At 35.5% G+C, this 12710-nt stretch overlaps 1 protein-coding gene and 1 long non-coding RNA gene across 2 annotated transcripts; one reads left to right on the forward strand and one right to left on the reverse strand.

Moving 5' to 3' along the window:
• Positions 1 to 2022: 2022 nt before the first annotated feature.
• Positions 2023 to 3036, reverse strand: LOC149494522 (uncharacterized). The gene is made up of 2 exons (XM_089723998.1): positions 2482 to 3036; positions 2023 to 2421 (listed from the first exon to the last, which is right to left on the reverse strand). The coding sequence occupies exons 1-2, from the start codon at positions 3034 to 3036 to the stop codon at positions 2023 to 2025; spliced, it is 954 nt and encodes a 317-aa protein (XP_089580124.1).
• A 6889-nt stretch (positions 3037 to 9925) lies between these two features.
• Positions 9926 to 11945, forward strand: LOC149494523 (uncharacterized). Its single transcript, XR_016321577.1, has 3 exons — positions 9926 to 10456; positions 10900 to 10965; positions 11668 to 11945. It is a non-coding gene; the product is annotated as an uncharacterized LOC149494523 (long non-coding RNA).
• Positions 11946 to 12710: the final 765 nt, after the last annotated feature.

Raw genomic sequence — 12710 nt, forward strand, 5'->3', positions numbered from 1 at the left:
ACAACCCACTGATTTCTTTCCATCTGGTAATTGACATTTTTCCCATGTGTCATTTTTAATTAGAGCATCCATCTCCGTCTTCATTGCCTGATTTCAATTTTTTGATTTTAAGGCAAGCTCTATAGTATGAGGAACTTCTTCTGAATATAGAGCTATAGTGAAGGCTCTGGCCCTTTCTGATAAGCTCCCCCTGACCACATTTGTCACTGGATATTTCGTTCCTCGTGCTTCTTTTTCTGGAGAATATCTTTTAGGTGGAACTCCTCTGTTACTTCTGGGTGGTAGGACATACTGTCCAACATTCTCTTCCTGTTCTACAGAAGTCTCCAAATTATCACAGTTAGGCAGTTCAATAACAGGAGTCTCTGGAGCATCAGAATCTCTTACCTCAGGTATCAGGGAGGAAGGAAGACTTTCTTCAGTGGTATTGAGTTCCGTAGACTGTATAAATGCTTCAGATGGCCCGGTGGTACTGTTAACTGGTTCTGAGGGAACGTTGTCCTGAACATTGTCCTGACTTGGAAACCAACTCAGTGTGTCTTTAAGTTCTCTCTCCCCCTGACCACTGGGATGGGTATTATAGTAATACTCAGTTTCAAGGAAGTCACAATTCATGGTAGTAAATACTCGACGGGTTTTTGGGTCGTAACATCTATAACCCTTCTGATTGACCCCATATCCCACAAACACACATTTAACAGCACAAGGATCAAATTTTGTTCGGTCAACTTTGGGTATATGAACAAAAACAGAACACCCAAATATTCGAGGTTGAATTGTAAGAGTTGAGGGAATTGAGGTAAATTGAGCAAGCATTTGTATTGGTGTCTGAAGTTTTAAAACTTTAGTGGGAAGCCTGTTTAAAAGATAGACTGCTGTGGCAATAGCTTCAGGCCAAAAAAATCTAGGGACACCAGACTCAATTAACATGGCACGAGTCATTTCAAGAAGAATGCGATTTTTCCTTTCTGCCACACCATTTTGTTCGGGTGTGTGAGGACAAGTTGTTTGATGGACAAGTCCTTTTTGGTGAGAAAATTGCTTCATGGATTCATTGATGTATTCACCCCCATTATCAGATCGTAAAATCTTAATAGATTGATTAAACTGAGTTTGGATCATAGTATAAAACAGAATAAATTTATCAACAACTTCAAATTTATTTTTCAAAAAATACACCCATGTCATACGAGTGCAGTCATCAACAAAGAGTAAAAAATATCTAAAACCTTGACCTCCTAAGACAGGAGCTGGACCCCACACATCAGAATGAACCAAAGAAAAAGGAGACTCCATATGGGTATTACTCGGTTTAAAAGTTTGTCTATGACTTTTTGCCAAAACACACGTCTCACACTTAAACATATTATTTGACTTAAATATATTTGGAAATAACAGACTTAAATAACCTATGGATGGATGTCCCAGTCGTCGGTGCCAAAGCCAAGCTTCCCGTTCAGTAGTTCCGTGAGCCAGCATTACAGTACCGTGTTGGGCCACTTCATCCACATAATACAATCCATGATGCTCAGTGCCACGTCCAATAATCTTCCCGCTCCTGATATCCTGTAAAATACAAAAGGTAGGATGTATTAGTACAATACAATTTAATTCCTTTGTCACATGACTAATCGACAACAATTTATGAGACAATGAGGGAACATAAAGACAATTTGGTATTTTTAATGTCGGTGAAATTTCAACAGATCCTGCTCCTTCTACGCTTGCAGTGCTTCCATTTGCAGTTTGGACATGGGTTTTTTTTGGTTTTAATGGTGCTATTATGTCAGCCGCCTCAAAAGTCATTGTATCAGTAGCACCACAGTCAAAAATCCAACGATTATCTTTTCTTGTCTGTTTATTATTATTTTCAAAAGATTTGGGTTTTATGTTAAATGACCCCATTCTTTTTCCTTCACCTTCTAGGGTTCCATCTGCCCTTTCATTTTGTGCTGCCACCATCCCCATCGCTCCTCTCTCACTCTGACCTCCTCTGCTGTTGCCACCGCTGCTGGCAGCCTCTCAGTTACCCACGGCGGCGGCTGCTTTGCTGGTCTTTGTGCCCTTGTTTCGGTGATTCTCGTTCCACCATTCTGGATACCCAATTAATTCGAAGCATTGATCTTTTGTGTGTTTGCTCATCCCACAATGAGAGCACTTGAGTCTCGATTTATCTGGACGGGATGATGAACCATCGTTTCTTGGTTCTGACCGCCGCTGGCCACGCGCGACGAGTCCTACACCAGTTGCTTCGCTTGCTTCTTTCTTCCCGATGATGACAAATCCGTCGCCTATGCCCTGTGATGGCGATTCTCTGTTAGCTGGTCCCATGATGTTCAATCGGGCGGCTTCTTTCCGAGCAGAGGCGTAGGCGGCTTCAGCTGAGGGAAGATGCTCCGATCTGAGGATTTCCCTTTTGATCTGATCGTACAAGTGATCTATTCCATTTAAGAATTGAAATAGTTTTTGTTCTTATTTGACTTTGTTGTATGTCGCGATATCTGTTGAGCATGTCATCGGATTAGGCTCCCTGCGATCGATCTCCCCCCATATTCCTTGCATGGTGAGCCAGAATTCTTCTAGTGTTGATGATCCCTGTTTCATGCTGTTTGCTCTGGTATGTAGATCAAATATCTGTAATTTATCTTTCCCACTGCTATATGTGATAACAAGAGCATTCCACAAATCTTTAGCTGTGGAATACTCTGTTAAGTTGTTTGCTAGTTGTGGTTCCATGTTCTGAATTAACCATGAGAACACAATCAAATCTTCTTGTTCCCACTTTTCAAAAAATGGATCTCCAGTGGATGGAGGTGTAGCAGCTTCAGTGATGTGGTTTAACAATTTTTTTGATTTTCCCCCAATAGCTACTTTCATCATACGTGACCATATTGCATAATTTTGGCTATTTAATTTGACATTGATGGTGAGGTTATCTGAAATGGTTTGTTTCTGGTTTTGGGTATTGATCAGGTTTGCAATTCTTGTCAGGTCTTCGTCGTTGAGACCCGAGGTATGAACACTATCATCAGACATGATGATATTTGGTTATTTCAGGTAAGTCAGAAGGTAGATGATGAGCTAAATGTGTTCAGTCAGTTGTGACTAAAAAACACCAGCTCTGATACCATGTTTTACAGAGAGAAAAATTGTTATATTTCTTCTGTAAAGATTACATTGTTTTTAATATACAAACTGCTTCTAACTATCCACTAATTACGGCTCTAATTGCTCCTAAAGTTCCACCTAACATTGACTTTTACTTTTACTGTGTGTACAGGTTAGTGGACAGAGAAATGATGAACTATGATTCTGATCCCTACTTTTTCTCTTCATCCGACAAAAGAGAGAGAGAGAGAGAGAGAACGTGCTAAGTTGGAAGAGAGAGAATAGCTTATTTTAATTGTGTAAATTTGGATTAAATGAAAATAGTCCACATATCATCCATGTAGCTTTTCAACGAACGGAAATCAATTCATGTTTTATTATTACATAAATAAAATTTATGTGATTTTGAAGTGATGAAGTGAAATTTGGGCAAGATAATGTTCCGAGATGCCAAGATCAAGGACAACTAATGAAATTAACCTCTTTACCTTTCCTTCTTCTCAATCTATTTATTTCTTCTCTTCGAAACTGTATCCGACATCTCATTTCCTCAATGAGGTAGTGGCTAGGGTGAGTATACTTTGGTTCGAATCATTCAAATTGATTTGAACTGAATTGTTCAATTCAGTCGACTTCCTCGTATTAAGGTTCGATTGTCGAATAAAGTGATCAAATTGAAAGTTTTCTTATTCTATCTTAATTTCGAGAAAATAAAAAAGTTATGCTCAAGATTGTATTGACTTGAAAAATAGCATGCAAAAGACTGATTAAACAGTTTGAATCAAACCAAATTGGTTCAACTCAGTATGATTCCAACCTCTACTTTATTTCAAGTTGGTTTTAATTCTTAAAGTTCGAGTTTTAGCTTCATTGACTTTTATTCTATTCAAAACCAAATCGACTGTTTGCACAACCTTATAAGTGGCCATCTCTGCAATAAGCTTTGTGCTTGCAAGGCTCAAAGTAAAGGAAATTGATTAAAATCGAATCAAATTAATGTTCAGTTTTTGGTTCAATTATTGGATTTCACACAATTAATGGCTAAACAATTCTCGATACCCCAAATTTTATGGATTGTAACAATTACACCCTAAAATGAATTTAACCCCTCAGATACCACAATTTAAAACTTGTATCACAATTGCACCCAAAATTTGAAATTTGTCAAAATAGAAATTAAAAAAATAATTAAAGTGGGATCTAAAACAGTTAGCTAACCCAACTTGAGTTAGCACACACAAAACTTAGAGTCTTGATATTATTTTGCCCTTGCTCTGTTACAACCTCTCGTCTCCTGTCGCCTACTACCGCACAACAATCGTAGCACCTTCCATATCACACCAATCTCTTCCAAAATAACACTGACCAATCACCAAACTCCATATCTCCTCTCCAACAAACAAACCCATCACCAATACGATAACTCCGTTAAAAAAACCCGGCGAACAAACCATCTTTTATATCTATTCCTGTAAACATGTTTTGGGCTCCCTCCAACATGTGGGACCCACATTCATTTGAAAAGAAAAGAAAAAAAAAAGGAGGAGGAATCAAAAACACGTTTTTGATTTTTTTTTCCAATGGTTGGCAGCCAACCATTCAAAGGTTGGCATGCCAATTGACAAAACGGAGTGTCGTGCATTGGTAATGCACAGCTCTCTCAAATCCTCTCTCAAACCTCTCCTATAAATAGAGGTAGTGAATCTCTCTTCAATGTACAGAAACAAATAGAATAGGAATACACAATTGAGTGTAGAGAATTTTAAGAAAGGGTTACTGAAATTGGGAAAGAGAGAAAATAGTGAGGAAATTATTTTTGGAGTGTTTTTGGGAAACACTTAGAGTACCACTATTTTTGTAACCTCTTTTGTACCTACTACTTTTAGTAGAAGAATTATTCGGAGTTTTTGTCCTGTGGACGTAGCCCATAACAATTGAAGGGTGAACCACGTAAATCCTGGTGTTCTTATTTTTTCATCTGGCATTTACGATAATTATTTAATTTTTACCGTGATTATTATTTCTGGTGGATTCGATCGTCAATATCCAATACGAAATTATTGGAGATATATGTGGTAAGGGTCCCTCCAACATGTGGGACCCACATTCATTTGAAAAGAAAAGAAAAAAAAAAGGAGGAATCAAAAACACGTTTTTGATTTTTTTTTCCAATGGTTGGCAGCCAACCATTCAAAGGTTGGCATGCCAATTGACAAAACAGAGTGCCGTGCATTGGTAATGCACAGCTCTCTCAAACCTCTCCTATAAATAGAGTTAGTGAATCTCTCTTCAATGTACAGAAACAAATAGAATAGGAATACACAATTGAGTGTAGAGAATTTTAAGAAAGGGTTACTAAAATTGGGAAAGAGAGAAAATAGTGAGGAAATTATTTTTGGAGTGTTTTTGGGAAACACTTAGAGTACCACTATTTTTGTAATCTCTTTTGTACCTACTATTTTTAGTAGAAGAATTATTCGGAGTTTTTGTCCCGTGGATGTAGCCCATAACAGTTGAAGGGTGAACCACGTAAATCTCGGTGTTCTTATTTTTTATCTGGTATTTACGGTAATTATTTAATTTTTACCGTGATTATTATTTCTGGTGGATTCGATTGTCAATATCCAATACAAAATTATTGGAGGTATATGTGGTAAGGGTCCCTCCAACATGTGGGACCCACATTCATTTGAAAAGAAAAGAAAAAAAAAAGGAGGAGAAATCAAAAACACGTTTTTGATTTTTTTTTTTCAATGGTTGGCAGCCAACCATTCAAAGGTTGGCATGCCAATTGACAAAACGGAGTGCCGTGCATTGGTAATGCACGGCTCTCTCAAATCCTCTCTCAAACCTCTCCTATAAATAGAGGTAGTGAATCCCTCTTCAATGTACAGAAACAAATAGAATAGGAATACACAATTGAGTGTAGAGAATTTTAGGAAAAGGTTCCTAAAATTGGGAAAGAGAGAAAATAGTGAGAAAATTATTTTTGGAGTATTTTTGGGAAACACTTAGAGTACCACTATTTTTGTAATCTCTTTTGTACCTACTATTTTTAGTAGAAGAATTATTCGGAGTTTTTGTCCCGTGGACGTAGCCCATAACAGTTGAAGGGTGAACAACGTAAATCTCGGTGTTCTTATTTTTTCATCTGGCATTTACAGTAATTATTTAATTTTTACTGTGATTATTATTTCTGGTGGATTCGATCGTCAATATCCAATACGAAATTATTGGAGGTATATGAACAACTAGTATCAGAGCCTTTGGTTGGTAAATTCTCTCAAAGTTACTATTCACGTGAATAGTGAATTTTGTGAATAGTGAAATTTGAGAGAATTTACCAACCAAAGGCTCTGATACCAGTTGTTCATATACCTCCAATAATTTCCCATTGGATATTGACGATCGAATCCACCAGAAATAATAATCACGGTAAAAATTAAATAATTACCGTAAATGCCAGATGAAAAAATAAGAACACTGAGATTTACGTGGTTCACCCTTCAACTATTATGGGCTACATCCACGGGACAAAAACTCCGAATAATTCTTCTACTAAAAATAGTAGGTACAAAAGAGATTACAAAAATAGTGGTACTTTAAGTGTTTCCCAAAAACACTTCAAAAATAATTTCCTCACTATTTTCTCTCTTTCCCAATTTTAGGAACCCTTTCCTAAAATTCTCTACACTCAATTGTGTATTCCTATGCTATTTGTTTCTGTACATTGAAGAGGGATTCACTACCTCTATTTATATGAGAGGTTTGAGAGAGGATTGAGAGAGCCGCACGGCACTCCATTTTGTCAATTGGCATGCCAACCTTTGAATGGTTGGTTGCCAACCATTGAAAAAAAAAATCAAAAACGTGTTTTTGATTTCTCCTCTTTTTTTTTCTTTTCTTTTCAAATGAATGTGGGTCCCACATGTTGGAGGGACCCCACAACAAAACATTCAATGTTTGTCAAAATATGATTTTATCATTAAACAATAAATTTCATAGAACACTCAACAGTTGAGCTTATGCACTTAAAAGAGGTGAAAAAAATAATTTTCTACACCTTTCCTTCGATTTCTCAGGGACCAAATAGGGTAGATAAGAAAAGTAAAGCAACTTTAAGAAATAAAAGTGAAAGGGATAAAAAAAATTAACTAAGAAAAAAAAATTAATCAAAAGTTGATCTACAAAGTCGACAGATTTAAATTACAATTAAAATTCACAGACAAAACCAAATCGGAATCAAGTAAAATACATAGACAAAAGGAGAGTCCAATGGATATTATTAAAAAAAGGAAAAAGAGAAGAAAGATTTGACCTTAGAGAGTGAGAAAGAAAGAGCAAAAAAAAAAAGAGAAGATCTTACCTTAAGAGAGAGTGAGAGAAATTCAACCGAATGTTCAAAAATGAAAAGCTCAAAATAGCTACAGATGGTGATTTTAAGCTTACTACACTAGAAATGGCGGCCGAAGTTGCTAAACTGAACCGAAAAGCCTCAAAATGGCAAAACTAAAAAACCTTTAAGCTTTGGTTTGCGAAAATGGAAGCTTGATTGACTAAATCATGACTGGCAATAAATATGTTATGGCAGGAGAAGTCGTTTGTTGTCTGATTCTTGCTGAATGATTTCCGAAGCACAAAAGGAGGAGGTGTTATCCTCTATTGTACATCGTCAGAAAGTGTTCCCGTTTTGATGAATAAGGACTTTCACTATTCCCAGCCCTATGAAATGGTGCGTTCGAGAAAGCCAATCAAGGTGAGTTAGCTAACTCATGTGGGCCCAATCTTATTATTTTTTTTTAAGGCAATTTTGATCCATTTTGAAATTAGGGTGCAATTAAATTAATAGTTAAAAAAAGGGTATATGGAGGGTTAAGTTTATTCTGAGTAGGGGTGAGCAACTGTCGGGTTGGGTCAAAATCCGACCTGATTCGAAATACCTGAAATCTAAAATAAGAGGGAATGGCTTCACTGATCTAACCCCTATAAAAGTTTGGGCCCCACCTGAATAACCCTCTAAAAATCGGGTCGGATTATTCGGGCCCGTTTAACCTGATTTTCAATTAAATATTTTTTATGGGTTGGATTATTTTTTTAACTAGTCGTAGACCCATGTGTTGCACGGATAATAATTGATAAGTGTTGTTTTTATAGTATTTTTAATGTAATTTTTATTAAAGTTTTTAGTATTTTTAATTACTTTATTTAGTTTTTATCTTAATTTTATTTATGTTTTCATATAAAAGCTTCCTTGAATAATAATTCACTTGATCTTAAGGAATTTGTAGGGTTTTTGCACAACCAAGGAAAATCAAGTCAGACCCTGGCACGCCCCAGACCATGCGTCCAAGCACGCCCGTGCTAAATACCAAGTGCTGATTTAAGTCAAAATTTCCAACCATTCCTTATCATTTTCATGAGCTCACCTTGGATACTTTCTTGACATGCAAATCAAGTTCTAATCTATGCACATGGAAAAGACAAGATTGAGAGAAATTTAAGGCCTAATGAGAACTTTATTCCCTAAACAAGGTGGAATTTATTCCCTAAACAATGTAAAATTTCTCTCCCAAGAAGTCTATATAAAGAGAGGAAGGATCCCAATTGATCCCATCCCACACATTACACCACACTCCATACTCTTTCTCTCATTTTATAGCTTTGTATATAGTTTATTTTTAGAAGTTAAGTATTCAAGAGTTGTGCAAAGTTTCAAGGAAGCCATCCAAGCAATTTATCACTAGTTCTTATTTCTAAACTCTTAATCTTGTTTATTTCTTTCATTATCCTTATTGATTATGGAATATTTATCAAGTATTATTGGGTTTTATTTAAGTACTATGTGTAACTAAATTCTTATACTAGGGGTTTGATGTAGCTTAATCTCTTTTCCAATTTATGCAATTAGATTTATTTTTCCTTATTCAAGTTATGATTTATTAATGAACTTAATGCTTCTAGGCAAAAATTTCCCCTAAATTGATTTATTTCAATTATCACTATCAGAAGAAGGATCTTTGATAAGAAAAGGTTAATAAAACACATGAGAATAATAACTTGATGCGAAAGTTATATGGTTTGACTCCTGTGGGGTTTTTATGATTTATCAACCTTAAATTGTAAATTCGTAAACAACTACATAACTTAATGATTTAATTCATATTTGATTGCGCTATTGGAAGATAGGTAATTAAATGGAATTAAAATAGCTAGTAATACATCAGAAGAGCTTGTTAGTGAATTCAGAGTTGTTTCCCCTACTTGAATAATTAAATTGATCAATGAACTAATGAAATAAATTGGATAGAATTAAGTGAAATCAAAACCCCTAGTAGTTTCAATTCCTTTATTTCTTTTAATCAATTTTTGTTTACTTGACTCTTGTTTATTTTACATTTATAAAAAAATTCTCTAAATTATCGTTTAAATAATAACGAGATAACATAATTTTGGTACTTGGATTACAATCCTCGTGGAAACGATATCTTACTCATCATATATTACTTGTAGCGATTCGTACACTTGCGAATTAAGCTGTCAATAATATAAAATTTCATTAAAATAAATAAATATTTCATTATTAATCTGAAATAACCCGAATTTTTATTTTCAAAGATTTTCCATTTAAATTTAATAAACTGACAGTGTGGAAAATGTATCTAAATATTTAAATGCAAATTAGTAATTTGTACGGTGATAAACCGAATCAAAAACCTATGAAAAATCGAAAAATCAAACAAAAACCAAGATTTGGGCTGAATCAAACCAAAATCGAAACGAATCAGCCCAAACCATCTTGAAACCTCTCCTTTCTTTTATCTCCACGCTCACTCACCTCACCCCTCATCCATTCTCTGTGCCTTCAGTCAGTCCACCGACACTGCCACCGCCTCCTCCTCCTCCTACTCCGTTCTTCTTTCTTCTTCCTCTTCTCTTCTTTCTTTCCTCTTCTTTGCTCTTCACAGCGTCTGCGTTCTTGGCGAGACAGAGCAGCAGCAGCGTCGCGCGACACCTCCAGCTCGATCGGACTCCTCTGGGCGCCACATCCAGCCGCTCCACATCGCCGCGACTCCACCAGCTCCCTGGATCAGATCGTGCGGCAAGCACAGACCCACTCTCCTGCCTTCGATGGAGCAAGCGCGTGCCACCACCGACGCCTTGCAGCCTTGTCGCGCAGCCGCCAGTTCCACCACTTGGGTCACTGCTGTAGCTCAGCCCCTCCTGCGTCGATCTCAGGTGATCCAGCGACTCCAGCATAACTCCGGCCACCTGCTTGCAGTCTCAGTGCGCGATCCGGCATGCATAAATCCCGATCTAGCAAAATCCGACAAGAAACATTATATTTGGGGTATAAATCAATTTTTGCTAATTCTCAGAATTTATTTTAGTAATTTTGGGTTAACTAATTTAAATTAAAAATTAGGTATTGAATTATTGATTAATGAGAATTAATTTCAGTATTAAATAAATTATTAAGAGATTATGATTTATGGAATTAAAGAAAAATTTATAAATTAATGTTGACATGGAGAATATGGAGGATGGGAATAATTGACAGGATTGATCGCTGATGGATGGGCTGTGTGAGAACCCGAAAATATAATTGAATGAGTTAATTGGTGGATAGTTAAAATTTTAGGGGAAGAGCTGTCGAAATTTCGGTAAAAAATAAAATTAATTATAGAGATTAAATTATTCATTGAAATTAAAAATATAGAATCAGATTATTAGAGTGATAAATAAATATTGTCTGATATAATTATTTTTTGATGTCATGTTTAAATTTCTTAGATCGCCCGGGTCCGTCTAGTGCTCCTCCCGGACAGAATCAAAGCTAGATATTCGTTCTCCACCACTGTGAGTAATAATAAATAATGCATATCAGCATTGCATTTGCATAGCATTTACATATACCTTATATTGTGCATTTTATACATATATTATGTCACTGGTACCGTATAAATATATTTTATAATTGCATATTTGAATGAATTGTTTGATTAATTGTGTTATGACTATACTGTGCTTTATTTGTGTGGAATTGGGATGAAGTGGGTCACCACGGGTTTGTGAGACCAATACTGTGATATGGATTCGACTGATATACTGTTTACTGTGATATGGATTCGACTGATATACTGTTTACTGTGATATGGATCCGACTGATATACTGTTTACTGTGATATGGATCCGACTGATATACTGTTTACTGTGATATGGATCCGTAATACCGATATAATGTTTACTGTGATATGGATCCGTAATACTGATATACTATTTATTGTGACATGGATCCTGAAACTGATAATCTGAGAGGATGGGCCGTGTGAGAGTACGGCTCGTCGGGGGTTTCGGTGACTCCACTAACTAATTTCCACGTGATGTGATTATTTGAAGGTGATATTGTTTGTGGGTGCTGATATGATGGCATATGAGTGACTGTTGCGTGTTCATTCAGTATACTAGGATGCATTTTGCGTGATTGTATGTGGTGTGTATTATTTATTATTATTCACTGAGTTGCAAAACTCACCCCCCTCCCCCCAACAAACCTCTCAGGTACTAGGAAGCAGCTGATTCGACTGAAGCTCTGCAATCTTCACCGCAGAGTTATAAATGTAAACTTTAAATTTCTGATATTTAATTTTGGATGTATAAATTATTCTATTATCAAATTATTGTTGAACTCCGCAGTTATAGGGTTGTGTATTTAAATTAGGCCTTTCCGTTTGCACCATGCTATAAATTAATTAGTGTGTAATTAACTACAGATGAACCTGTAAGCCCATATTGTGGATATGATTTTTCGTGAATAGACCCTTGTTAAATTTTATGTATCCTTGAGATTGGGCCAAATGGTTGAAAATTTCTATAAACTTATATCGTAACTCATATGGGCTCGTTGCTCTTAAGAAATTGGGAGAGCTATATAGATAGATTGCATAATTTGGACTTACTACGGACTTCGGGGGCCTTAAGCTTACTTGAGCCCTAGTGCCGGTCCGGCGCACGGAAACGGGTCGTGACATAATCACTTATTATAAAATTATGCTACTAAAACGAAATAATTTAATAGTTAAAATTATAAAAATCTTAAATTTGAAATTTAAAGTATGGATAATACTTTTTTAATTTGGATCAGTATAATATAATTTGTGAAAGATTATTGTTATTGTTGCTGTTAAAATTTCTATTTTATGATGTGAAATTAACCAAACTTGTAGAATTTTAGATAATTTATAAATATTAAATAATTGAAAACATGTAAAAATTGAACTTGAACTAACTTTTATATATAAAGATATTTTCTATACCCAAAATGCTTCTTGCAAGCTTAATACAATTTTTTTTAAAAAAAAAACTCTTATGTATAGCTTGACATTTTATCTAAAAACCTATTAATATCTACCCTTAAGGCAAATAATCCACAATACCGCAAATAGTTTTTAACGATGTAATAATCAAATATATGAGAATTTCATAACTGCTTAATACTGAAAAGTAAAAATTATAGAAACTTCTTAACTAGTATAATGTGCATGTGCTTAATAATGCAACAAGTAAATAATTTAAAAAATTTTTCAACTCAAATGGTAGTGAAA

Source organism: Jatropha curcas, chromosome 7 (genome assembly GCF_041381405.1).
Source record: "Jatropha curcas cultivar XTBG-Jc1 chromosome 7, XTBG_Jcur_1.0, whole genome shotgun sequence".
NCBI classification, from domain to species: Eukaryota; Viridiplantae; Streptophyta; class Magnoliopsida; order Malpighiales; family Euphorbiaceae; genus Jatropha; species Jatropha curcas.

Excerpts from the sequence above, each read along its gene's own strand:
- LOC149494522 (XM_089723998.1), bottom strand. The coding sequence starts at position 3,036 with ATGTCTGATGATAGTGTTCATACCTCGGGTCTCAACGACGAAGACCTG. Across the intron at positions 2,422-2,481 it reads ATATCGCGACATACAACAAA|ATCAAAAGGGAAATCCTCAG; the intron begins GTCAAATAAGAA and ends TTGTACGATCAG.